Source organism: Mobula birostris, chromosome 6 (genome assembly GCF_030028105.1).
Source record: "Mobula birostris isolate sMobBir1 chromosome 6, sMobBir1.hap1, whole genome shotgun sequence".
Lineage (NCBI taxonomy): Eukaryota > Metazoa > Chordata > Chondrichthyes > Myliobatiformes > Myliobatidae > Mobula > Mobula birostris.
The window spans coordinates 79,899,366-79,926,910 of NC_092375.1; the positions used below are offsets into that span (position 1 = coordinate 79,899,366).

The 27,545-nt window shown below is 41.9% G+C and overlaps 1 protein-coding gene across 3 annotated transcripts in view; it reads left to right on the forward strand.

The window, feature by feature from the left end:
- Positions 1-26,860, forward strand: part of LOC140199134 (uncharacterized) — a 67,020-nt gene extending 40,160 nt beyond the window's left edge. For 2 of the 3 annotated variants that reach the window (XM_072260708.1, XM_072260710.1), the window contains 3 exons: positions 1,305-1,512; positions 16,282-16,485; positions 25,359-26,859. In XM_072260708.1, coding sequence (XP_072116809.1) covers positions 1,305-1,512; positions 16,282-16,485; positions 25,359-25,603 — 657 coding nt within the window. In that variant the 3' untranslated portion in view covers positions 25,604-26,859. Of the gene's footprint in view, positions 1-1,304; positions 1,513-16,281; positions 16,486-25,358 lie in introns of all 3 variants that reach the window. The other variant, XM_072260712.1, reaches the window with a different exon arrangement.
- The last annotated feature ends 685 nt before the right edge of the window (positions 26,861-27,545 follow it).

The following is a 27,545-nucleotide window of genomic DNA, read 5'->3' on the forward strand; positions in this document are numbered from 1 at the left end:
GTTCCACTTGTCAAACATGGTTCCTTCACATGACATGATTTTCATTTCCAATTATCCACTAAATTAAATATTTGTTTGATTCTATATGTGGAGTCTATCATATGAAGTTCTTTGCAAAAGTAATTTCTGTCTAAAGATTGATCTGGATGAACTTGGATGACTTGCAGAAGTTAGAGAACAGGTTTACAAGAGTGTTTTCTGGATAAAGGACTTTGCTTGCATGGAGAGACTTAAACTGGGGCTGTTCTCATTGCAGCTGAGATGATTGAATGTTCAAAAATTGCTCACCTTGTATATGCTTCTGATACCTTGATTACCTACAACAGGTATCTCAAGACACAGGAGAAGTATTACCAACATTTTTCTTGCAAAAAAAAACCACTCCAAATTCAGGGGAAGAGTAATTGAACCAACATCACTTTCTTTCCCAGCAGTAATTCTGATTCTGATCTCTTAATAGGGAGACTGGCTTGTTGGGATTGGTTAAGATTCAAGAATGTTCTCAAAGCTTCTATAAAATTCAAATTACCACTGACTACTGGGAAACTTTGGCTCACAACAGACCATACTAGAGAACAGCATAAGGGATGGTATTGAGAACATAGTGCCCATATCTTGGGAGCACTGTGTAAAAGCCCTGTGTAAGTGGTGGAAGGAGAAGCCCACCTTGCAAAATACATGCCGTTGTGCTCCATCAGCTATGGCTTGCAGTGAGTGATATGATTTGAAAATGTGGTGGAAGCAAAGTTGATCATGGCTTTCGCAAAGGAAGTACATTTAAGTACTGGAAGGAAAATTCTTTGGAAGACAATGTTGAGAGACCAAAGTAGGACAACTGGACTTGTTCAAAGGAGAAGCCAGTAATAGCTCGGTGGGCCGAATGCCACTGCCCTTTGCTGTACCTATTGAATAGTTTGAATAAATGAGCAACAAACATTTGGGTCCTGCATGTTTACAAATTATTTTTAAAGAATTTGTTGCAAACTACTCTTTTGTGCTTGACATGGATCACACAAAAAAAAATCAATTGCCTTTTTGTGGTGTTGCCCATGCTCAGTGACCACATACATCTCAGAGGTAAATTGTACAAAATTACTGGTCATGTTATTCTGTTCATCAACATAATAGAAATTGTCAGTGTAAAATTGTATATTCTGCTTGTACATTTGGTGAGGTGATCTGGTTTTGAGCCCTTCAACTAAATGAATACTGCTTTTAAAATGCTGGTTTTTTGAATTTAAATGCTGTGATTAGTTACAGTTTAAACAGATGTTAATCCTATTCATCATTATTTCTGGCCATAGAACATCACAAGTGATAAAGCTAAAACTTTGGGATCTGAAGGAGCACAGGTGTGCATAAATCTATATTCAGATAATGAAGAATCACTGATCCCTTCAGAAAGACTTGAGGAGCCCAAAGTTACTACTGAGCCACAGCAACAGGAATGGAATCAGCAAGATGTTACTACTGTACCTGAGAATGATAAGCAGAAAGCTTTTGAACTAAAAGGTATGGAGAATAATTTAATTTTTAACAAGTAATTTCATGAGCTATTTAAAATATTTAAGAACAGCATTTACTTAAATTGTTTACGACATTAAGGATTATTACTCATAACGTGATATCTGTGAGAGTTCTTAATTAAAAGAAAATCTTTTATCAAGACCTAGCTTAAGACATGGTTACAAAGAATTATGATTAATTGTGTGTAATGTTCTGTAATGGCATTTAAAAAAAAACTCACCCCAACTTTACATCTGGATCTGGTATCAAGATACTGGTTCATTTGTGGCAAGGGAGAAGTTTGAGTTTCCTTGAGTCTAGCAGCATCATTATCTTTAAAGAGGATAAACAAGAAATTGTTTTGAAGAATCTTCACATGGCCCATCCATTTGCCAAAATGCCTGCACTAAGGGGACATTATGGACCGGGGGTCACTCTGCTTGGCAGCTGAGATTTGTGGCTGTGAAATAATCTCAGGCTCTGGGGCCTCCTCGTGGTGGTTGTAGGAGTTGACTCTGGGACTGCAGGAAGTGGTTCTGACAGCTCTGGACACCTTTCTTCTCTAACAATTGACTCAACTCGCTTTCTTCAACTGATTGATGTGTTGTCTCCAGATGACATCAGATGCAATCTCCACTGTGTAGGAGAGTGGTCCAACTCTGTCCTTACTGGCATAGTGTATATGGAAGGAAGGGAATCAAGCAGCAGTATCATGGAACATATAGAAATTAAAGAGGAGGAGGTGCTTGCTGCCTTACAGCAAATAAAGGTAGATAAGTCCCCCGGGCCTGACATGATATTTCCTCAGACCTTGAGAGAGACTAGTGTAGAAATTGCAGGGGTCTGGCATAAATATTTTAAATGTCCTTAGCCACGGGTATGGTGCCGGAGGATTGGAGGGTAGCTCATGTTGTTCCGTTGTTTAAAAAAGGCTCCAAAAGTAAACCAGGTAACTACAGGCCAGTGAACCTGACATCAGTAGTAAGTAAATTATTGTAAGGTATTCTGAGGGATCAGATATACAAATATTTGGACAGCCAATGGCTGATTAAGGATAGTCAGCATGGCTTTGCGTGGTAGATCGTGTTTAACAAATCTTGTAGAGTTTTTCGAGGAGGTTACCAAGAAAGTAGACAAAGGAAAGGCTGTGGGTGTTGTCTACATGGACTTTAGTAAGGCCTTTGACAAGGTCCCACATGGGAAGTTAGTTCAGAAGGTTCAGACACTAGGTATCCATGGAGAGGCTGTAAACTGGATTCGAAATTGGCTGTGTGGGAGAAGACAGAGAGTGGTAGTGGTGTGACGACAAACCAAGTTTTCAGAAGATTGATGCTAATGAGAGAGAGATCAGGGAGACAATGGAGAAACATTCAAAATGCTAATAAGAGAGAAGAGAGAGATTAACGAGAAAGAAACACAATTCAGATATTGACAGATCATTTGCTTTGAACCTGAACTGTTTGAAGTTTGATGGACAGGCGATACCCCAGCAGGGGGATAAAAAGAACAGGTTCACTAAGGCACGACAAACACCATGAGATCACGAGATAACGAGACCCTGGAAGAGCGGTGTGCCCCCACAAGTTGGTGGGAGTTTGGAGGTCTGGTTCGAGGGAACCGACCATAGACTCACAGGGTAAAAAAGTACGATCAGCGGGAACCTGGTGTGTGTGTCCGCCCTTGCCTGGGTGCCGGGTTCACCGCGGAAGAACGGTCGTATCCGGAATGGAAGGGTCACAGTCGGTGACCACAGCGGGATAGAAGACATAATAGGGTCCGCCCGAAAGCCAACTGCAAAGAACATCAAAGGCCTGCTTGAATCAAAATTTGCATCTCTCTCTCTAACGGCACAACAGCGATTACTGCGAACTGTACTACGCAGAACTGAACTCTGCATCACTTGAGACTGATCATTTTACCCCTAGACTGCGATAGAGCTTGGTTGATTCCTATTACCCTAGTTCTGTGTACATGTATATTTTATCATTGCTAACCTGTTGCATTTATATCCTTATGTTTAGAGTACTGTGTTACTTATTTCTTTAATAAAACTTTATTAGTTTCTAGTAAACCAGACTCCAACTCATGGTCCATTTCTGCTGGTTTGGCAACCCAGTTACGGGGTACGTAACATAAGTGGGGATCTCATCCGCGATTTTGAACACCAAATTTGGGACTGGGTAAATTGATTGGGTTAAAGTTCCCGAAAGAAAGAAAAGGCAAACAGCAGAAATGGAGATTGAGGAATTTCTAAAGGTGCCAACCTTGGAGGCATTAGAGGATGCCAGGAAATCAGAATTGGCGACTGTTGCCAAACGGTTGAAGCTTTTTATGGGGAAGTCGACAATGAGGAGAACAGAGATACACAGAGCTATCATAGAGCATTATGTATGTAAAGGTGTGTTTGCCCAAGGGGAGCTGGAAGTGGTATCTATGGGCAAACCGGGTGGAGAGGCGGTGCAGCTGCAGATAGAAAAATTGAGACTCGAGCAGGAGTTCCAGGTAAGGCAGCTAGAACAAGAAGAGAAGTAGTTAGAACGACAAGAGAGAGAGAAACAGAGGGAAAGGGAATTTGAGCTGGAGAAGTTAAGGATGACGCTAGCGCAGGGGCCCATGCTGGACCAAGCTGGAGGGTTCAGGGCGATCCAGGAGGTTAGGCTGGATCCCCCATTTGAGGAGGCCGATGTTGATCGGTACTTTCTACATTTTGAAAAAGTCGCTGCAAGTCAGGACTGGCCGCGGGATAAGTGGGCTGTTTTGCTTCAGAGCGTACTTAAAGGGAAGGCTCAGCAAGCTTATTCAGCATTGTCCGCAGAAGACGCCCAGAGGTATGATGTGGTGAAAGAGGCGATACTCAGGATTTATGAGTTGGTCCCGGAGGCATACCGGCAGAGGTTCCGGAATGTGAGGAAGCAGTGGGGCCGCATATATTTAGAGTTTGCCCATGAGATGCAGATGTATTGTGAGCATTGGTGCGCCTCGAAAGGGGTCAATGGGGATTATAACAGACTACTACAGCTAATACTGATTGAGCAGTTTAAAGGTTGTATCCCTGAAGGTATGATGCCCTATCTAGATGAGAAAGAGGCAGAAACCTTAGCCACAACTGTTAAGTTAGCGGATGAATACACGTTAACGCACAAAGTGAAGTTTACCCCGAGTAAATGCTACCAGAAGGGTAGTTGAGAGGGTGGAGAGAGTCCACCAGAAAAGCCAGAAAGTAAGCCGGGGACTAGTGAGAAGGGTACGGAAGACCGGGAGCAGTTTAGTAGGAAGTCTCCTGGGGTCGTATGCTATAATTGTGGGAAAGCCGATCACTTTGCGTCCAGGTGCTTTGCCCCAAAGAAGGAGACGGGGAAAGGAAAAACGACGATTCCGACTGGCTGTATTGAGCTGGCAAACAAACCGCTAGGGGAGAAGAGGTCTGATAAAGTTCAGGAAGGGCGCAAGAAGTTTATTTCGGCCGGATTGGTGTTGGTGAAGGAGGGGTCAAACCCAGTTCCACTACGGATCTGGGGAGACACTGGGGCTTGTCAGTCACTGATCTTAAGGCGTGTTTTAGATTTTAGTTCAGAGACCGAGACTGGGGAGGTCAGTGTGATAAAAGGCATTGGGAAAGGGACTGAAGCAGTACCTTTGCACCAGATACACCTAAAAAGTGACTTGGTCTCCGGACCGGTCACGATCAGGGTGAGGCCCGAACTACCGATGGAAGATGTGGAGGTCTTACTCGGTAATGACCTTGCCGGCGGAGAGGTGTACCCAGCAGTAAGATTGACGAGCCAGCCTGCCAGGATTGAGGCCCCGCCCATGGACTCACAGGTTTATTCCGTTTGCGCAGTGACTCGGCGCATGTCCAGAAAGGCTGCCGAAGCAAATGTAGATTTAGCTGAGACGTTTTTACCAACCTTGTACCGGGGGGGGGGGGGGTTAGAAAGTGAGAAGAAGGAGCATAGTAGAGTGGAAGGAAGTGAGGGAGTTGAGGTAGACTTATCAGTAGCAAGGAAGGAATTTATACAGGCACAGGAACGAGACGAGGAGCTAATGGTTTTGGCGGAGACAGCTCTCTCCGAAGCAGAATTATAAAGGGAGCTAGTGGGCTATTATGTGAAGGAGGGAGTACTAATGAGGAAATGGAGACCAAGTACCGTGCCCGCAGATGAGGAATGGGAGGTGGTGCTGAAAATTTATGAGGATGAGATTTTTAACCTGGCCCACAAGATACCCCTCGGTGGACATTTTGGAGTGAGGAAAACAGTCGATAGAATCATGAAAGAGTTTTACTGGCCGCACAGGAGGAAGGATGCTATTGACTATTGTAGACGTGAGCTAACACAGTTACAGGCTATTGATATGCTAACAGCTTGCCACGATAAGCGAGCAGACCTTCTTGGTGTTATCACGAAAATTAATGAGGCTAGGGTGCCACCTGATAAGGGGAAAACCCATTTTGAAAAGATAAGTATGTTGCCGACCAGATGGGAGAACTCTATTGTTTTGGCCAGCTTTGCTGATAAGGTCTCTCCCTTAACCCCCAAACAGAGCGAGCCGCTGAGAAAGCTAATTAACCGGCACGCAGACGTATGTCTGGATGTCCCGGGGCAATGCAAAAAGACAGTACATGGTGTTGTTGTCACATCAGGTCAGCCTAGTAAGCAACACCCCTATAGGATGATTAATTCAGTGACAAAAAGGCTAAAGAACGCAGAAGCGTATATTGACAATTTAGTGGTCTGGAGTGACACGTGGGAGGGACACATTATGGCAGTAGAGGAACTGTTTAAAAAGCTGTCTGAAGCCAGCCTGACAGTGAACCTCGCAAAAAGTGAATTTGGCCACGCGAAGGTCACATATGGGATTTGTGGTAGGACAGGGGCAGCTGGCACCGATACAGGCTAAGGTGCGGGCTATCTCTGAAGTCCCCACCCTGACAGACAAGAGAGCCCTGAGAAGGTTCTTGGGGATGGTGGGGTACTATCGGAAGTTTTGCAAAAACTTTGCGGATATTACCCTCCTTCTTACTAAGCTCTTGCCAAAGAATGTGAAGTTTGTGTGGGACGACCTTTGTTATATTTGTCCGGCACGGAAACCACTGATAATTTACACTGGTCACAACACATTAGTGTTTCTGGCCACTATGAAGGATAAAAACAAAAGGTTGCTAAGTTGGAGCCTGGTCTTACAGGAATTTGGTATTAAAATAACACATATAAAAGAACAGACAATGTAATTGCTGACTGACTGTCAAGGTGTTGAAAACTTAAAGTTCTCTGTATTAGCCGAATAGCTGATGACCCTGTATATTAGTGTGTATCTAATAATGTATTCATGCCCATAACTTTTACCCCGGTAAAAATCCTTTGAAGAATAGCGGTGTGACGACAAACCAAGTTATCAGAAGATTGATGCTAATGAGAGAGAGATAAGGAAGACAATGGAGAAACATTCAAAATGCTAATAAGAGAGAAGAGAGAGATTAACGAGAAAGAAACACAATTCAGATATTGACAGACCGTTTGCTTTGAACATGAACTGTTTGAAGTTTGATGGACAGGCGATACCCCAGCAGGGGGATAAAAAGAACAGGTTCGCTAAGGCACGATACACACCATGACATCACGAGACCCTGGAAGAGCGTTGTGCCCCCACAAGTTGGTGGGAGTTTGGAGGTCTCGTTCAAGGGAACCGACCACAGCCTCACAGGGTGAAAAGGTACGATCGGCAGGAACCTGGTGTGTGTGTCCACCCTTGCCTGGGTGCCGGGTTCACCGCGGAAGAACGGTCATATCCGGAACGGAGTGGTCACAGTCGGCGACCACAGCGGGATAGAAGACATAATAGGGTCTGCCCGAAAGCCAACTGCGAAGAACATCAAAGGTCTGCTTGAATCAAAATTTGCATCTCTCTCTCTCCTCTCTCTCTCCAATGGCACAACAACGATTACTGCGAACTGTACTAAGCTGAACTGAACTCTGCGTCACTTGAGACTGATCATTTTACCCCCAGACTGCGATAGAGCTTGGTTGATTCCTATTACCCTAGTTCTGGTACGTGTGTGTTTTATCATTGCTAACCTGTTGCATTTATATCCTTACGTTTAGAGTACTGTGTTACTTATTTCTTTAATAAAACTTTATTAGTTGCTAGTAAACCAGACTCCAACTAGTGGTCCATTTCTGCTGGTTTGGCAACCCACTTACGGAGTACGTAACAGTGGATGATTGCATTATCAGACTGGAGGCCTGTAACTAGTGGTGTGCCTCAAGGATCTGTGCTGGGACCATTGTTGTTTGTTGTCTATATCAATGACCTAGATAATATTGTGGTAAATTGGATCAGCAAGTTTGCTGATGACACTAAGATTGGAGGCGTTGTGCACAGCGAGGAAGGCTTTCAAAGCTTGCAGAGGGATCTGGACCAACTGGAGGGGTGGGCCAGAAAGTAGCAGATAGAATTTAATGCAGATAAGTGTGAGGTGTTGCAATTTGGAAGGACAAATCAAGGTAGGACATACACAGTAAATGGTAGGGCACTGAGGAGTGGGAGGAACAAAGAGATCCGGGAGTTCAGATACATAATTCCCTGAAAGTGGCGTCACAGGTAGACAGGTTTGTAAAGAAGGCTTTTGGCAACCTGGCATTCATAAGTCAAAGTATTGAGTATAGGAGTTGGGATGTTATGGGGATGTTGTATAAGACATTGATGAGGCCATATTTGGAGTATTGTGTACAGTTCTGGTTACCTAACTATAGGAAGGATATCAGTCAGATTGAAGGAGTGCAGAGAAGATTTACTAGGATGTTGCTGGGTCTTCAGGAGTTGAGTTACAGGGAAAGATTGAATAGGTTAGGACTTTATTCCTTGGAGCGTAGAAAAATGAGGGGAGATTTGATAGAGGTTTACAAAATTATGAGGGGTATAGACAGAGTAAATGTGATTAGGCTCTTTCCACTTAGCTTAGGAGAGATAAATACGAGAGGACATGGCTTTAGGGTGAAAGGGGAAAGGTTTGGGGGAACATTAGGGGGAACCTCTTCACTCAGAGATTGGTGGAAGTGTGGAATGAGCTGCCATCTGACGTGGTAAATGCGGGTTCACTCTTAAGATTTAAGAATAAATTGGATAGGTACATGGATGGGAGAGGTCTGGAGGGTTATGGACTGGATGCAGGTCGATGGGACTAGCGGAATAATGTTTTGGCACAGACTAGAAGGGCTGAATGGCCTGTTTTCTGTGCTGTAGTGTTCTATGGTCGTAATCTTTCCAAGTACCCACTTTTGATCACCTCTGTAGTCTCTCACCAGCACTGTTTGTCCAGGAGTGAAATATCGAACCTCTGTGTTTGAGGAGTGCTCAATTTGTCTCAGCTGTTCGGCCTGCATAACCCTTCTGAGATAGATTTTGAGCAGATCCAAGCCAGTGACAACCCATTGCTGGTGAGTTGTTGGTTGTGGGTGTGCTGCACTGCAATATGCAAGGAGGAAACTGGCAAACTTCTAATTGAGTGTTAGTGTAGTGTATTCTGTAGACATTGCTCACAGTGCACTCTTCAGACTCCGGACAAGCCTTTCCACCAAACCATTTGTAGCTGGGTAGCATGGTGCAGATGTAATATGTCTTATTCCAATCATTTTCAGGAATGACTGAAACTGTTCCTCAACTGTGGTCCATTGTACAGCTCTCAGTCCCCATCAATGACAATGTCATTCCGATGATGGGAAAAATGGGGGGAACTGGAATTTCGGCTGCACATTCCAGCCATTTTGGGTGGCCAGGTACTTCTGAGTCATTGTGGGGTCTTTTGATTTGAGAATACATCCATTTTTGTAAATGTTTCAGGTATTTCCTTTTTCAAGGGTAAACAGGATAATCTGTCAGCATTTCCACGATTGTCTTGAATTTTATCTTGTAATTGTAAGATGGCTTTGTGGCTAAGTTTGCTGATGATACGAAGATAGGTGGAGGGGCCAGTAGTGCTGAGGAAACGGAGAGTCTGCAGAGAGACTTGGATATATTGAGAGACTGGGCAAAGAAGTGGCAAATGAAATACAATGTTGGAAAGTGTATGGTTCTGCACTTTGGCAGAAGAACTAAACGGGCAGACTATTATTTAAATGGGGAGAGAATTTAAAGTTCTGAGATGCAACGGGACTTGGGAGTCCTCGTACAGGATACCCTTAAGGTTAACCTCCAGGTTGAGTCGGTGGTGAAGAAGGCGAATGCAATGCTGGCATTCATTTCTAGAGGAATAGAGTATAGGAGCAGGGATGTGATATTGAGGCTCTATAAGGCGCTGGTGAGACCTCACTTGGAGTACTGTGGGCAGTTTTGGTCTCCTTAAGAAAGGATGTGCTGACGTTGGAGAGGGTACAGAGAAGATTCACTAGAATGATTCCAAGAATGAAAGGGTTAACATGTGAGCAACGTTTGTCCGCTCTTGGACTGTATTCCTTGGAGATTAGAAGAATGAGGGGAGACCTCATAGAAACATTTCGCATGTTGAAAGGCATGGACAGAGTGGATGTGGCAAAGTTGTTTCCCATGATGGGGGAGTGTAGTACAAGAGGGCATGACTTAAGGATTGAAGGGCGCCCATTCAGAACAGAGATGCGAAGAAATTTTTTTAGCCAGAGGGTGGTGAATCTATGGAATTTGTTGCCACGGGCGGCAGTGGAGGCCAAGTCATTGGGTGTATTTAAGGCAGAGATTGATAGGTATCTGAGTAGCCAGGGCATCAAAGGTTATGGTGAGAAGACGGGGGAGTGGGACTAAATGGGAGAATGGATCAGCTCATAAAATAGCGGAGCAGACTTGATGGGCCGAATGGCCAACTTCTGCTCCTTTGTCTTATGGTCTAATTGTGTCCTCCAAGGAACAGCTCATTTCTGCATTTATGTTACTGCTATTAGTGGACCGTCCTACTGTGGATTGAAAATGGACACGAGTGGTTGATGATCAGTAAATCAGATCAAAGTCTCTCCCGTACAAGTACTGGTTGAAAAGTTTCACACTCCAAACCAAACTCAAGGCCTCGCTGTCAATCTGTGCATAAATTTTCTCTTCAGTGGTAAGGGAATGTGATGAGAAGGCTCTAGGGCATTCATTTTCATCACTCATAACTTGTGACATGACTGCACCTATACCATAAGGTGAGGTGTCATAGGCAAGCTTCACTGGACAACGTGGGAGTATCATGTCTGACATCACCATTTCCTTTACCCTTTGGAAAGCCACTGCTTTGTCCATTGCCATTTCTTCATGATCCTTAGTAATGAGTTCAAGGAGTGGAGCACAGTACCCAGGTATGGCCGGAACCTGTTATAGCAATTGACGAATCCTAAACAGGATCGCAACTGTGACAAGTTCTTTGGCCTTGGGACATCCACCACTGCTTGAATTTTCTCAGCACACTTGTGTAATCCTTGTGCATCAATGGTGTGACCATAGTAAGTGTGGTCACACTCATTAAAGAATTCACGCTTGTTGCATCATGCTCTGAGTCCATCATCTTCTAATCTTTTTAACACAGTCTTGAGATGTTCCTTGTCATCAGTGCCAGTAACAATGATGTCATCCAGGTAACACTGAGTTTCTGGGCAGCCTTACAGCAGCTAGTTCATAGCTTTCTGCCAGATTGCACTTACAGATACCACTCCAAAAATAAACCTATTTTAGTGATAAAGCCCTTTGTGAGTGTTTATGGTGAGAAATACTTTGAACTCTTCTTCCATCTCCATCTGTAGGTAGGCCTCAGCTAAGTCAACTTAGCTAAATTTTTTCCCTCCAGAAAGTTTTGCAAGGCTATCTTCTATCTAGGGTAGAGGGTATTGACCTACTTTCAGCACTAGGTTAATTTAATGGTAAGCTTAAATTCACTGCAGAACCTGACAGACCCATTCTTCTTGACATTGTCTATGGGCTCTACTCAACCATGGAAGAAACTTCTCAGCCTCCATGCGATCTGCCTCACTGGTTACTTTATCACAGATGGTTTAAGGAACCAACAGGCTTTGTAAAACTTAGGAGTATCATTTTCATTTAACACTTTTTTACCCTTGTTGTGATTGAGTTTTCCATTGCCATCCTTGAACACTGCTTTAGCACCTTCTTAGAGGGTGCTTGAAGGCTACTGAGTCATTCGAGGCAGTGGTGAGTTTCGTTGGAAATGCCAGTGAATGTCTGGAAGTGGCAAATCAGGTAGGTAGAGTAGTGAAGAAGGAATATGCAATGCTTTCCTTCATAAGTCTGATCATAGAATATTCTAAGTTGGGAAGTTACATTGAAAATTTACAACACATTGCTTAGACCACACTCTGAGTATTGAGTGCAGTTCTGCCTGCCACACTCACAGAAGAACGTGGTTGCTCTGGAAAGAGTACACTAAGAAAATGCCTGGATTGGAAGCCTTTAGTTAAGGGGAAAGATTGGAGAAACTGGATTTGTTTTCCCTGCAGCAAGTGAGCCAAGGGATGACATGATTATGGACCATTATTGAGACAAAGAAGACTGCAGCTGCTGCAGTCTGGAGCGAGAGACAAACTGCTGGAGGAACTCTGGATCAAGCAGTATCTGTGGAAGCAAAGGGTAGTTGATAGCATCAGGACTCAGGGTATTTCCAGCATTGTCCATTTTTTATGTATTAGCTTAGAACCCAAAACGTTACAGAGATCAGCAGGAATTCCACTCTCAAATAAACGTACTAGAGAATTGTTTTATGCTGGGGCAAGGTATTTGAATGATCCACCACCTTAATATAAGTGTGCACTCAGATATTTGTGGAAATTCTGTACCCTTTTCAAATAAAGATCATGCTTCACCCAGAATCAGAATTATGTTTATTATCACTGACAGATGTTGTGAAATTTGTTGTTTTGTGGCTGCAGTACAGTGCCATACATAAAATATTACTATCGCTTCCAATGGATGTTCATGGATTGATGGACCATTCATAAATCTGATGGCAACGAAGAAGCTGTTCCTAAGATATTGTGTGTACCTCCTCCCTGATGGTAGTCTGATTCTGCCAGTGACTTGAACATTTTCATACACAAGCCCAAGAATATTACTAAAGTACAAGTGACAATTTAGAATGTGGATATCACTGGCAATAACCAGAAATTATAATCAATCACTATTACCCTCAAAAAGATGGTGATGAGTTGTCTTCTTGAGATTCTGCAGTCCTTCTTGGATGGTCACTGTTGTGTATTTAGTATTTCTGTATATTTTAGTGATTCCTGTACACATCAGAGAAGGGGGTGGTTTATTGGCATGCATCTCACCCTCTAAAAGTCCTCAAAATCTACTGGCACACTATTTAAACCCATGTAAGTGACCTTTCCCAAACAATATTCCCAGTTTTGATGGTCTGATCAGCTCCACTGGATCAGACCAAATTCTTGGTATCAGGCTTCAAAAGCATTTTACATAAAGCTCCATCAGAGCAAGAAAATTTCAGGAGGGCAGAAAATATCAAGGATTTCCTAAAATCTCAAAAGATGTGTAACATTATTGTTAACCTAAGGGAGTACCTGATCCAAAACCACTCAGGCTGCTATAGAAACATCTGAGAGGCTCCGAACAGTGTAAGTCTCTGAGGGATTACTTGGAAGATCAAGGGTAATCAGAAGAAGCACGCAATTATTAAAGCAATCTATCCACCTGGTACCTACCTGGCCTGCCAAGCTCCATATGTGGCAGAGGGGATAGATTGATTCATCATCTTAGAATGCAGATACCATAAGACCTAGGAACAGAATTAGGCCTTTCAGCCCATTAGGTCTACTCCAACATTCCATCATGGCTGATTTATTATCCCACTTAACTCCATTCTTTTGCCTTCTCTCAGTAACCTTTGGTGCCCTGATTAAACAAGAACCTACAACCTACAACCTCCACCTTAACTGTCTCCAATGACTTGGCCTGCACAAGTGTCTTGTGGGAATGGGTTCCACAGTTTCATCACCTTCTGGCTAAAGAAATTTTTCCTCATCTCTGTTTTAAATCGATGTCCTTCAATTCTGAGGGTGTGGCCACTGGTTCTAGATGCCCCACTATGGAAAACATCTTCTCCCCATCTACTCTATCCAGACCTTTCAATATTCGATAAGTTTCAGTGAGATTCCCCCCCCCCAATTTGTCTAAATAATAGTGAGTACAGGCCCAGAGCCATCAAACACTCCTCATACATTAACCCTTTCATTCCTGAGATAATTCTCGTGAACTTCTTTTGGACCAACTCCAATGTATGCACATCCTTTCTTAGAAGGGGGGCCCAAAGCTGTTCACAATACTCCAAGTGCGGTCTGAACAATGCCTTCTAAAACCTCAGTCTCATGCGGCACATTGTCAAAGGAACTTCTGAAAATCCAAATAAACAACATCAACTGACTCTCCTTGTTTATCCTGCCTGTTATTTCCTCAGTGTTCCAACAAATTTGTCGGGACAAGATTTCCCCTTTAGGAAATCATGCTGACTTTGACCTGACCCCTCAAGTCACTTGTCTGAGTGCTACTGGTACCATGTAACCCTGTCGTGTGGTCGGCGACTAAACCGGCTCCCCCACCAGGCTTGCCTGATGAGGAGGGTGGCTAGACACCCTGCAGGAGAAAAAATAAGACCTGTCAAAGGGCAGATGAACCCTTTCGTAGGGTCAACGGCCATCTAGCAAACATGTGCCGCAAAGCTTGGTCTGGCCATTCACTGCAACAGAACTTCCCCAGCTGTCTTGGACCCCACCATGCTGCTGGATCCGGGAGGGGATGTCGAGAGGGTGGGTCTGGACCTGTGCAACCCCCTACTCACCTAAAATCCATTCACGCACACGCTGTTCCTTTCTGAGGTTATCATGTGCCTCCAAATTACCCCCTCATCATTGATCCTTAATAATAGACTCCAACAACTTTACAACAACTGAAGTCAGGCTAACTGGCCTATAATTTCCTTTCTTCTGCCTCCCTTCCCTTTTAAAGAATGGAGTGCCATTTGCATTTTTTCCAGTCCTCTGGAACCATTCCAGAATTTAGTGATTGTTGAAAGATCATTACTAATGCCTCCACAATCTCTTCAGCTACCACTTTCAGAACCCTAGGGTGTAGTCCATCTGGTCCAGGTGACTTATCTACCTTCAGATTTTTCAGCTTCCCAAGCACCTTCTCCTTAGTAATAGCAATGACATTCACTTCCGCTCCCAACACACTCACATTTCTGGCATTCTGTCCACGCTGAAGACTGACACAAGATACTTATTAAGTTCCTCTGCCATTTTCCCCCCTATTGCTACATCTCCAGTGTCATTTTCCAGCAGTCCAACATCCACTCTCATCTTTCTTTTATTCCTTATATACATGAAAGAACTTTTTGTATCCTCTTATTTATTGGCTAACTTGTCTTCGTATTCTATCTTTATGGTTTTTTTAGTTAACTTCTGTTGGTTTTAAAATCTTCCCAATCCTCTACCTTCGCACTAATTTTTGCTAAATTATACATCCTCTCTTTTGCTTTTATGCTCTCTCTGATTTCCTTTGTTAGCCACATTTGCCTCATCCTCCCTTTAGAGTACTTCATCATCTCTGGGACATCTTTCCTGCGACTTACAAATTTCCCCTAGAAACTCCAACCATTGCTGTTCTGCTAATGTCCTCTTCCAATCCACTTTAGCCAACTCTTTTCTAGTGCCTCTGTAATTCCTTTTCCTCCACTGTATTACTGGTATATTTAATTTTAGCATCTCCTCAGACTACAGGGTGAATTCAGTCTTCTTATGATCACTGCCTTCTAAGGGTTCCTTTATCAAATCTGGGTCACTACATAATACCCAATCCAAAATTGCTATTTCCAGTGGGCTCAACCACAACCACTCCAAAAAGCCATCTCACAGGCATTCTGCAAAATCCCTCCTTTGGCATCCAGCACCAACCAGACTTTCCCAGTCTGCCTGCATATTGAAATCCCCCATGATTATCACAACATTTCCCTTTTTACATGCCTTTTCCATCTCTCATTGTAATTTGTAGCCCATGTCTTGGCTACTGTTCGGTGACCTGTATGTAACTCCCATCACAGTCTTTTTACCCTTGTGATGGAATTGTCTTTAATCCTGCAAAACAGAATGAAGAACTTTACCATCTGCAAAAGGCACTGTGGTTGCTCACTTGAGCTACTCTGATACCACCTCTTAAGCTCATAATCTCAACAATCAGGAAGGACAAGGGCAATGGTGCACTGGCACCTAGGATTCACACCATCCGAACTTGAAACTATGCCTTTGTTCCCTCATCAATGAGCCTAATCCCTGGAACTGCCAACCCAATGACAGGGAGCTGAGAGCACTTTCAGTAGGAGGACCTCAGCAGTTTATGAAGGTGGTTCATCATCATCTCCATCATCAATAAATGCTGGCCTTGACTGTGATGCCAACATCCCATAAAGTGAACCAACAGAAAGGTGCTCTCTCAGACCCTTCAAAATTAGTGTACTGTTGTTGTTTAAATAACGTTTATTTTCAACTGCTGATCATATCCCTATGAAGATCTGCAGATAACAGTGCATTTCAGAGGTTCAATAGTACTAACTCTCTCCTGATCAATTTCTAAAGGCAACAAAGGATAAATACAGCCAATTTGCTCATGGTGCTTCAATTGTAGCTGCTTGAATTCATGACTGAACATTTAAGAAATTAATGTGCATTGGCATCTATGTGCCACGTAAGATTACTGTATGCTTGTACATATGTGTGTATGTTTTTTTTTAATTTGACCATTTTTCCTCACTAGAAACACTTGGTAATCCAGCTCGTCAAGTCCAACTCCCGTACTCCGCTGTGTACGTTGCTAAACAGAGATTAAGGCCAGAGCTGGCAGCCCGATGCCTAATTCGACATCTTTTCCCTGAGGAGGTGCTGGTCAGAAGCAATGTATATGGAAATTTAGATCGGGGTATAGCTCCTTTAGACTGCAACAAAATCTGTGCTGTCCGAGGTATTAATATTTAATCAATATGATTTGAATTTTGTATGGAAACTAAGAGAATTAAGGCATAGTAAACATGCTTAGTTGCTTGATAAATCTGCATCAAATACAAAAAGATAAAACCATTCAAATACTTGGAGAGCATTTCCATAAAGGCTTTGATTTCCAGTACTTATCCCATCATAATGTGTTGCTATAGGTGGTTAGCAGCTTTTGATTAGGCTAGACTAGGTCTGTATTCTCTGGAGTGGAGGAGTTTAAGTGAGGACATGATTGAGGTGTGTAAAATTATGTGTGATTATGGATAGGATAGATGGCAGGAAAATTTTCCCTTAACAGAGGTGAATAAAACCAGTTTGTGGTGAGTATCTGGAATACATTGCTGGAGAGAGCAGAGTCATTAACAATATTTAAGAAGTATCTAGATAAGCACTTAAATTGCCTCGGCATAGAAAGTTGCATGAAAAGTGCTGGAAGATGAGATTTGTATAGATAAGTGCCCAGTTAGCACAGATATGATGGGCCAAATGGCCTGTTTCCATACTATACAACTCTTAAGACACATCAATAGACATTTGTTTCTTGGATCTGTATCCTGATTGGTAGCAGTTTATACATTTAAAATGTGTGGCCACTGGGAGATCCTGCTTTCTCTGGTTCCAATTCCATCCTCACTCCTTCCGAAAGACCCGACACAGACTGGGAGACCGTTTCACTGAACACCTATGCTCTGTCCACCAGAGAAAGCAGGATCTCCCAGTGGCCACACATTTTAATTCCACGTCCTATTCCCATTCTGATATGTCTATCCATGGCCTCCTCTACTGTCAAGATGAAGCCATGCTCAGGTTGGAGGAACAACACCTTATATTCCGTCTGGGTAGCCTCCAACCTGACGGCATGAACATTGACTTCTCTAACTTCAGTTAATGCCTTTCCTCCCATTCTTAGCCCATCCCTTATTTATTTATTTATTTATTCCCCTTTTTTCTCTCTGTCCCTCTCACAATAACTCCTTACCTGCTCTCCATCTTCCTCTGGCACTCCCCTCCCCCTTGCTTTCTCCCTCGGCCTCCCGTCCCATGCCTCTCCCTTCTCCAGCCTTGTATCCCTCTTGCCAATCAACTTTCTAGCTCTTAGCTCTATCCCTCCCCCTCCTGTCTTCTCCTATCATTTCGGATCTCCCCCTCCCCCTCCCACTTTCAAATCTCTTACTATCTCTTCTTTCAGTTAGTCCTGACGAAGGGTCTCGGCCCAAGACATCAACTGTGATTCTTCCTATGGATGCTGTCTGGCCTGCTGCGTTCCACCAGCATTTTGTGTGTGTTGCTTGAATTTCCAGCATCTGCAGAGTCCTCGAATAATGCAAAGATGGTCAGAATACATCAAAGACCTATATGACGACAAAGACCGAGAGGACAACTTTGATATTGGCAACAACAAAGAGGACCCAGCAATACTGAAAGAAGAAGTGGAGTATGCTATGAAGAAAATGCGAAAGGGGAAATCATCAGGACCATATAACATTCCAGTTGAACTGTATGAAGTGCTAGAAGATTTTGGTGTAGAGAAATTAACAATCTTATAGAGTAGAATATACAACGGTGGCAGAGTACCAGAAGATCTTTTAAAGACAGTATTCATTGCACTGCCAAAGAAACCAGGTGCACGGAGTATGGACAACACAGAACAATTAGTTTAATGAGCCATCTCACAAAAATTCTACTTAGAATCATCATGCTCAGAATCAGAAACAAAATTAAACCAGAGATCTGTGAAGAACAGTGCAGCTTTGTCAAAGGCAAGAGAACATCAAACGCCACTTACATTCTCAGGAATATTTTCGAAAGGTTAATAGAAGTACAACAAGACCTATACTTCTGTTTCATTGACTACACAAAAGCCTTTAACACAGTGAAACACCAAGTCATCATGAAAATGCTTAAAGATATTAATAGAGTCATCAGAATGAGGTTAGAGGGAACCTGTATTAGGAAACAAATTTTCCCCTAACTAGAAAGAGAGCAGCAGGACTGTAATAGTTTGGTGACATTTTGAAGGGCTGATTACTGCAAATAAAGTCCTATAAATGATTGCTGAAGGAAAGTACATTTTTTATCAAAAATAATCTTTGCCCTGAAGCTTTCGGATAGATAGCCTCAGATAAGACATGGCATTGAGCATGTCCTGTTCAGGCCCAAAATGTCCCAAGTATTTTACTATTAATAAGAAGGTCAGTGAGAAATGCAGGAATCTATAGAAAGCAAAGATAGATAGGGCTGTAGAGGTGAATTACTTAGCCTAGTTCACTTAAATTATCCTAAAACAGACGTTGCACACCAGTCTACTGAGATTTTTTCTGATTGTTTTATTTTTAAGATTTTTTTTATCTTGTTGAATTGTTGTCAGGCCATTGGGATAATATAGATGTTGATACAGGGGAGAGAGACAAACAATTAGCAGCACATATCAGATGGCATGCATGTGATTTTCATCTAAGCTTGCATGGTATGTCCACTTGTGCAGAGGTAAATTAGATGTGCTTCACATCACATGCTAGGAACAAGCTTATAGAGGTAGGTGCCTTGTAAGATCATACCAGAATCTCCATTGGACCCTTCCCTTCAACACCTAAATGATTGTTGCCCAATTTTCCTGAGAAATAACTGCCTCACGAGTCCTATGTTTTGTAACTTCATATCATTTAATTCAAAGGAAGACACAGGAGTCTGAAATGTGGGTCTAACTTCATATTTACGCATGCACGTATCACGTGGTAGTGTGATGACATATGCAATTTACGTATTTTTACATATAACCCATAATGAATTATTTAAATGAACAAGAATGCTTAATCAAAAATATACACGATTACTGAAATATTAAATCACAAGTACCATGACTACTCCTTCCAATCACTCTTTTCTACTCGCCCTCTTCAGTACTTCCCAAAGTATTCCTCTTGCTGTCTTGAACTCCTGCCACTTCTCTTGTGTGACTTAGCTGCACTCTTGATGCCCTTTAGGTGCTTCGCAATGGTGAGATGCATTTTTAATAAGTCCTTATTCTTTTAAGTCTGTTCACACCTAAATACCGACGAGCATTGGATTTTTGCAGCAGTGGGCCTTGAATGAAATACTCAATGAAATGTTAACAAGCCTAACTAAACAGATGCCATTCCATTTGCAGGCACAGAGGTCTCTTAAGGGGATCCAATACTATAAATGTTATTTTTGCATGTGCTATGTTATCTTATGTACAGAGCACTTTTAAAGAACATAATATTAACTTCCTTCTTAGCATTATCCACTATCCATCTGAACACTAATTTTAGATCGACAGTTTTGCTTCTAATCCCACACAGAGAATAATACATTTGATGGACATGAATATGGAGATTATAAAATATTTTCTAAAACACCCAGCTGTTGACTTTGCATGGTCCGCAGTTGTACTTGCGCTAAATCTCCCAAAGTGCAGGCAACTTAAAAGAAACTTTTGTCCTGCAAGAGACATTTGAATAGCACAGCGCATGAAATATAGGAGTACATTTGATGTCTTTTTGGAAGTTCTGCTGTAATGGGTTCATGGATGACTTGCTTTTGAGGTCACATTCCTCAAGATTTTTTTTTGCTTTTCAGTAATTTTACTGTAATGTGTGGGTGTTGTTTCAGTGAAACTTTGTAAAGCCACCTATCCAAGGGAAGATTTGGAAATGTTTCTGAATTATACAACATTTCATATTTGATGCTTGCACAGGCGTTGTGGCCTGAAAGGGTCAGAATATATAGAAACATAGAAAACCTACGGCACAATACAGCCCCTTCGGCCCACAAAGTTGTGCCGAACATGTCCCTACCTTAGAAATTACTAGGCTTACCTATAGCCCTCTATTTTCCTAAGCTCCATGTACCTATTCTAGTCTCTTAAAAGACCCTATCATATCCGCCACCACCACCATTGCCGGCAGCCCATCCCACACACTCACCACTCTCTGAGTAAAAAACTTACCCCTGACATCTCCTCTGTACCTACTCCCCAGCACCTTAAACCTGTGTCCTCTCGTGGCAACCATTTCAGCCCTGGGAAAAAGCCTCTGACTATTTCAGCTCATGATAAAATGGCGGAGCAGACTCGATGGGCCGAATGGTCTACTTCTGCTCCTTTGTCTTATGGTCTTATGGTCTATCCACATGATCAATGCCTCTCATCATCTTATACACCTCTATCAGGTCACCTCTCATCCTCTGTCACTCCAAGGAGAAAAGGTCGAGTTCACTCAACCTATTCTCATAAGGCATGCACCCCAATCCAGGCAACATCCTTGTAAATCTCCTCTGCGCCCTTTCTAAGGCTTCCACATCCTTCCTGTAGTGAGGTGACCAGAACTGAGCACAGTACTCCAAGTGGGGTCTGACCAGGGTCCTATATAGCTGCAACATTACCTCTCAACTCCTAAATTCAGTTCCATGATTGATGAAGGCCAATACACCGTACGCCTTCTTAACCACAGAGTTAAGGCTTCAGAAGGTTTTGTGCTTCAAGTAGTTTTGACCTTGATATTCGGAAAATGTTATCTGTCAAGGTCATGTGATACCACAAGGAAAGTAGTTCTGTCATATTTCAGAAATTATTTTCTAGCCATAGGTTCTCATTTTTCTAATGTTTCTCTATTAAATTTAGTTTAATAGTTGTTTATTAAATGTATGAAAACTTCCATTTTCTTCTTGGGATGGAAAAAATATAGGTGAGAATCATAATAGTTTATATTCATGAAAAACACTCACTAGATTGGGTAAGTCTCTGCTCCTTTGTCCATCATACCTCTACTACGTCTATTTTCACTCTCTGAAGTTTGCTGCTTCTGAACCTGCAGTTGATGTATTAAATAAGACCCATTTCAATCTAATCCAAATTAAGGATACATTATTAAAATTGCTTTTATATTTCAATGTACCTGAAGGTTTCATTAGAAAGCATGTATGGGGTAGTCATTATTCTCATAGATGCAAGTTTAAGTTTTGTTGGTGCTTTTTATATAATTTTAGTTAGCTGTTTGGTAGTATTTCTACTTCATCGTATTGTTAAACACCTCCTAATTTCCAAAGTCAGTAACCTTAAGTTGAGTTCAAGTTAATACTGCCTTCATTAAGATCACTTTGCATAATGTAAAATTAGCCTCAGACTGCTTCACAGATGCATCAAGCATTCTGTTCCTACAGAATACTGTTTTGCTTTCACTTTCCAAGAGTTCTCAAAAAGATTCTTCATTTCATAACCAGATATTTAGGATGCAGTTTTTAACTTGATTATAGTAAAAATCATACAGTACATTCAGAACAAAGGTGGGACACCACTGTGGTGTAGTAGTTAGCACAACAGTGTTACAGTTTGGGGCGTCTGAGTTCGGAGCTCAATTCTGCCATCCTCTGTAAGAAAGTTTCTACATTCTTCCCATGTGCACATAGGTTTCTTACAGGTGCTCTGGTTTTCTCCCACAGTCCAAAGATGTACTGGTTAGTAGGTTAATTGGTCCTTGTAAATTATCCTACAATTAGGCTAGGGTTAAATCAGTGGGTTGTTGGGCAGCATAGCTGGAAGGGCCTATTCTGTGCTGTATCTCTAAATTTAAAAATAAGTAGTCTGCTTATCTTTGATACATCATGCACAGAGACATTACATTATCCATTCCAGATCTTTATTGGTCAATTTTGCTAACTTGGTCTACATCGTCCTGATTATTTTATAAAGTTTTAAGGCCTGGAAATTCTTTGACAATTAGAAAAAAAGAAGCATTGAATGATTCAAACAACAGGAATTCTGCAGATGCTGGAAATTCAAGCAACACACATAAAAGTTGCTGGTGAACGCAGCAGGCCAGGCAGCATCTCTAGGAAGCCGTGCAGTCGACGTTTCAGGCCGAGACCCTTCGTCAGGACTAACTGAAGGAAAAGTGAGTAAGGGATTTGAAAGTTGGAGGGGGAGGGGGAGATCCAAAATGATAGGAGAAGACAGGAGGGGGAGGGATGGAGCCAAGAGCTGGACAGGTGATAGGCAAAAGGGATACGAGAGGATCATGGGACAGGAGGTCCGGGAAGAAAGGTGGTGGGGGGGGGGACCCAGAGGATGGGCAAGGGGTATATTCAGAGGGATAGAGGGAGAAAAAGGAGAGTGAGAGAAAGAATGTGTATAAAAATAAGTAACAGATGGGGTACGAGGGGGAGGTGGGCATTAGCGGAAGTTAGAGAAGTCGATGTTCATGCCATCAGGTTGGACGCTACCCAGACGGAATATAAGGTGTTGTTCCTCCAACCTGAGTGTGGCTTCATCTTTACAGTAGAGGAGGCCGTGGATAGACATGTCAGAATGGGAATGGCAGAACAATAAGCGGAACAAGTGCTACACATGCCCTTACACTTCCTCCCTTACCACCATTCAGGGCCCCAAACAGTCCTTCCAGGTGAGGCAACACTTCACCTGTGAGTCGGCTGGGGTGATACACCGCGTCCGGTGCTCCCAATGTGGCCTTTTATATATTGGCGAGACCCGACGCAGACTGGGAGACCGCTTTGCTGAACACCTACGCTCTGTCTGCCAGAGAAAGCAGGATCTCCCAGTGGCCACACATTTTAATTCCACATCCCATTCCCATTCTGACATGTCTATCCACGGCCTCCTCTACTGTAAAGATGAAGCCACACTCAGGTTGGAGGAACAACACCTTATATTCCGTCTGGGTAGCCTCCAACCTGATGGCATGAACATCGACTTCTCTAACTTCCGCTAATGCCCCACCTCCCCCTCATACCCCATCTGTTATTTATTTATACACACATTCTTTCTCTCACTCTCCTTTTTCTCCCTCTGTCCCTCTGAATATACCCCTTGCCCATCCTCTGGGTCCGCCCCCCTTGTCTTTCTTCCCGGACCTCCTGTCCCATGATCCTCTCGTATCCCTTTTGCCAATCACCTGTCCAGCTCTTGGCTCCATCCCTCCCCCTCCTGTCTTCTCCTATCATTTTGGATCTCCCCCTCCCCCTCCAACTTTCAAATCCCTTACTCACTCTTCCTTCAGTTAGTCCTGACGAAGGGTCTCGGCCTGAAACGTCGACTGCACCTCTTCCTAGAGATGCTGCCTGGCCTGCTGCGTTCACCAGCAACTTTTATGTGTGTAGCATTGAATGATTGTTGCATGGGAACCGGGGATCTTTTCTGCACAGATTTGCCTACAAACTTCTGAAGTGAATGTGATGAGCATGTGCAAAAGCCTTCTCTTCTGTAAACTCTAATGTATTTTCTGGGGGATGAAATATGGAAAGTTGGGATTGTTGGGTCAAGCCAGTAAATGAAGGTTTGAAAGACCAGAAGTGAGGGGAATAGGAGGGAAATTTGTGTGGTGAAGGTGATGTAGCTTGCACCTTGTTTGGGGCCTCTGGAGGGAAAGCACCATAGCCCACCTGATGTGAGTTATTAGTGCTAAGCTTTGCCTTCTGGGACCTGCTCTTTTCTTTAAACCCCCACTGATTCTTCCCCTTAACCACAGGCGAAACATGCTTGAAAATCAGGCAAGTAGCACCTAGATATGTGCTTTACACTGTTGACTGTTACTGCACATCTATAGATTGTGTATGTTTGTCAGCCTGACAGAAGCATAGAGGACCTTGTGGAAAATTTGTAGTCTTTATTGAGTTTGCATTAAGTCCCAGGTCATCCTTTCCAATAGAATTGTACCAAGCAAACTTTCAGCTCTGTGTAGATTTTCTAGGCCCTAGTGTTTTCTAGTAAAGAAGGCTATTTGACTTTTATGATTAAGCAAGATATTATCCCATTGTATAGCCGCCTTTGTACTCTCAACTCTGTTTATTATTCATCCACTGTCAGCAGCATTTCTGGCAGGGGCATTTTTACATGCTATCAGTGTTGGATAAAAATTCTCTTATTATCTCAGTTTTATTTTGGTTGGTGATGTTGAATTCATGCCATCTAGTTACTGACTTGATCTGTTAAAATTGTTACTGAATATTACCTTTACCAAATACAGCTTTCTCTAAAAAGTCTATTGGTTGCTTCTCATCCCTGATATTGTTTCAGCTAATTTCTTCCATACCTGGTTTTGATATTTTGCCTTAAATAGAATACTGATACAGGGTTTTATTTCAAGTTATGAGTAGAAACAAGATTTCTTCCTTCCCAATTGGAACCAGGTTTAGGGGAGTTCTGGTGTCAGCGATATTGATGTCAGCTGGCTGAATGGAGTTAAGAATTCTGAACAAGTTTTCACTAAGAATAACTATCTGTGAGGTCGAACTACTGTTTAAAATTTGATGATTTGGTTCTACTCCGTGATTTAGAAGAGGATGGTCAGGATAATGTTTGACTACCTCTCTTTAGAGTTATTACTCTATCTAGTCCCTTGTTATTTGATGAGCTGAAAGACCAGCACTGGGAATCAATTGTAAGCAATACAACTGGAAATTTTGTAAAGATGCCACATCTTCTATTTGACATGAGAAGCAGAGGCTGTATGTGGGGTAGTCAGGGGTGGGGGGGGGGGGGGGGGGAGGGGACCTTAATGGAATTTGCTGCTGAAAAAATTATAATAGAAAACAGTAGAAAATAAATAATTAAGTTGAAGAAATGTTATGTTATTGTTCAGGTGTTTAGTTTGATTAGTATAATACCAGAGATCCTCATGTTGTATTAAGCAGTTTAATCATCAGAGCAATTTATTCTAGCTTCAAAATACAAGTTGAATACAAACAGATTATGTATTTTATCCCATTCAGTGTAAATATTAAAGGAAATACAGCATGATTAGATATAGTATGCAGGAACTATTAATTTAAAGCAGTGTTTATAATTTGTTTTTGATGTATCGGCAGAGTTTCTTGAAGAAGCCTATCCAGTGTTTGACTTGCGTGAAAATGGACGTGACTGGAAAGCTTGTGTGGCCGCTATAAATAGTTCCATTCGCAGCATAAGGCATGACCTCAGGAAGTCTCTGCCAGGCTATAACAAGAAACAGCATCCTCAGTACTTGAGTTTATATAGCAAGAAACAGCCAGACAATCAGAGCAACAAAATGGATACTCCTCACAGCACTAACCACGAGAAAAATTCAAAATGACGCAAACATCCTCCAACCACCATCTTAAAAGGGATACTGAAAATGAAAATAAATGGAGAAAAATGAATGTATTCTTTGAAAGAATAAGGTCTTAGAAAGCATACATAATTACCTACAGTATGTTTATGCGAAATCTGACTGAGAACTCCCTGAGTATGTAAAATTGTGCTTCAATATACTATAGTTTTATTCTTGTGTGCTTGTCAATGTTTGCATTTTTGCAGTAATCTAAAGTTTGAATTGCAGAATGGTAAAAATGGGGGAGAATAATTTTAGCAGGTAGCAAAAATATTCGCACAAAATGAATAATGAAATTAAACAGAATATTTGAGGTAACCTTACTGTGAGTTGCTGCTGAAATTTACTTACAGGGAGAAGACTGTATTTTCAGCGTTATTTTGTAAAACTCACTATGATGCTTTGAATGAAGATTTTTGATCTTTGAACTTTGCATCAAGAACACAGGCTTATATATGTGTTCTTGATGTACCACAACAAAAGCATTCCTCTTTCTCCTCTCAAGACAGAATTCTTCATTGTTATAAAATCATTATGGGCCAAGCCAGAGCTAATAAAATTCACCATGGTTACATTGGATAATTTAGTCTGGAGCCCTGGGATTTGAACTTTACTGAAAAGAAAATGTGGAATCATAAAACAATGCCAAAGGATTTGTACTGGGAAGGGAGAAACAGTTGATGCAGCTATTTAACATTTGTGGAGTTTTGAGTCTATTCCATGCCAAATTAATTAGAGAATGTATTTTACATAAATCCTACATGAGTTTGGGATAGTCTGGACCCAGTTATTTACAAGTCTAATACTTTCCATATTGTTGTACCTAAATTCCTCATGTCAGAGCTGGGATTGCTGTTCTGGGAAACAAAAACATGCTTGTGCGATAGAAAACAACAATGAGGTTTAAAAACCCTGCCCTTTATTGAGTCATTTGGGTAAAAGGTCATCTTTCCACCTAGCTCAATCAAACCCCATCATGAAGTATTTGACAAAGACTCTGAATTTTTAAACTATTCAGCAGCAAAAGTTAACATAAAAACAATGTATGAATGAAAGATAGGGTTTGGAACCACTAATGCTTTGCCTTTTTCAGAATTATTATGCTTAAAATGTAAAACAAAACCAAGTGTCATGTAATGAAATCAATTTATTAAACTTATTTCCTGCTGGCATTCTTTATACATGATTTAACTTAAGGCTAAATTGTATTCTTGTAGAGCTATAATAAAATTTTGTGTATCAAATTTCATTTTGTTACCTATTTTCAGTCTGGTAGAACCCCCCCCCTTAAAAATTTTCAAATTTTGCAGACTCATTAGGCACGTTTAAATGCCCAAGCAAACTGTTTATGTGGATGTATTGGCCTGAAACATTGACTGTACTTTTTTCCATAGATGCAGCCTGGCCTGCTGAGTTCCTCCTCTTTGTGTGTGTTGCTTGGATTTCCAGCATCTGCAGACTTTCTCTTGTTTGTGAAGCTCTAATAATCATCAACATTTTCACTTGCAATTTATTTATTCAGTCATTGGTTTAGTTCAATGTAGCATTGTGATTACAGTAAGGGTACAAGCACACTAAAAGTATATTTCCCCCAGAAAACCAGGTTCTTCCCCCATTTTCCAATACCCAGTTCTTAGTTTTTCTATAATTTCTCAATGGTTGTTCATAGTGAACAGCAGTATTTCACAGGGAGAGCAATAGGTGCAACTCAGAGAAGGTTCTAATGGCATTTTTGTAGGGAATTGCCATGAATTGCTTGGTGGTCATTCCAACAAGTAACTGCTACTTTGCGGGAAGCAACACAAAATGTCATTTGGTCATTTATTTTTGTTGCAATAATCAGAATCAAATTTAATATCAGTGACATATGTTGTGAAATTTGTTGCTTTGCGGCAGAAGTACACTGCAATTACAAAAAACTATA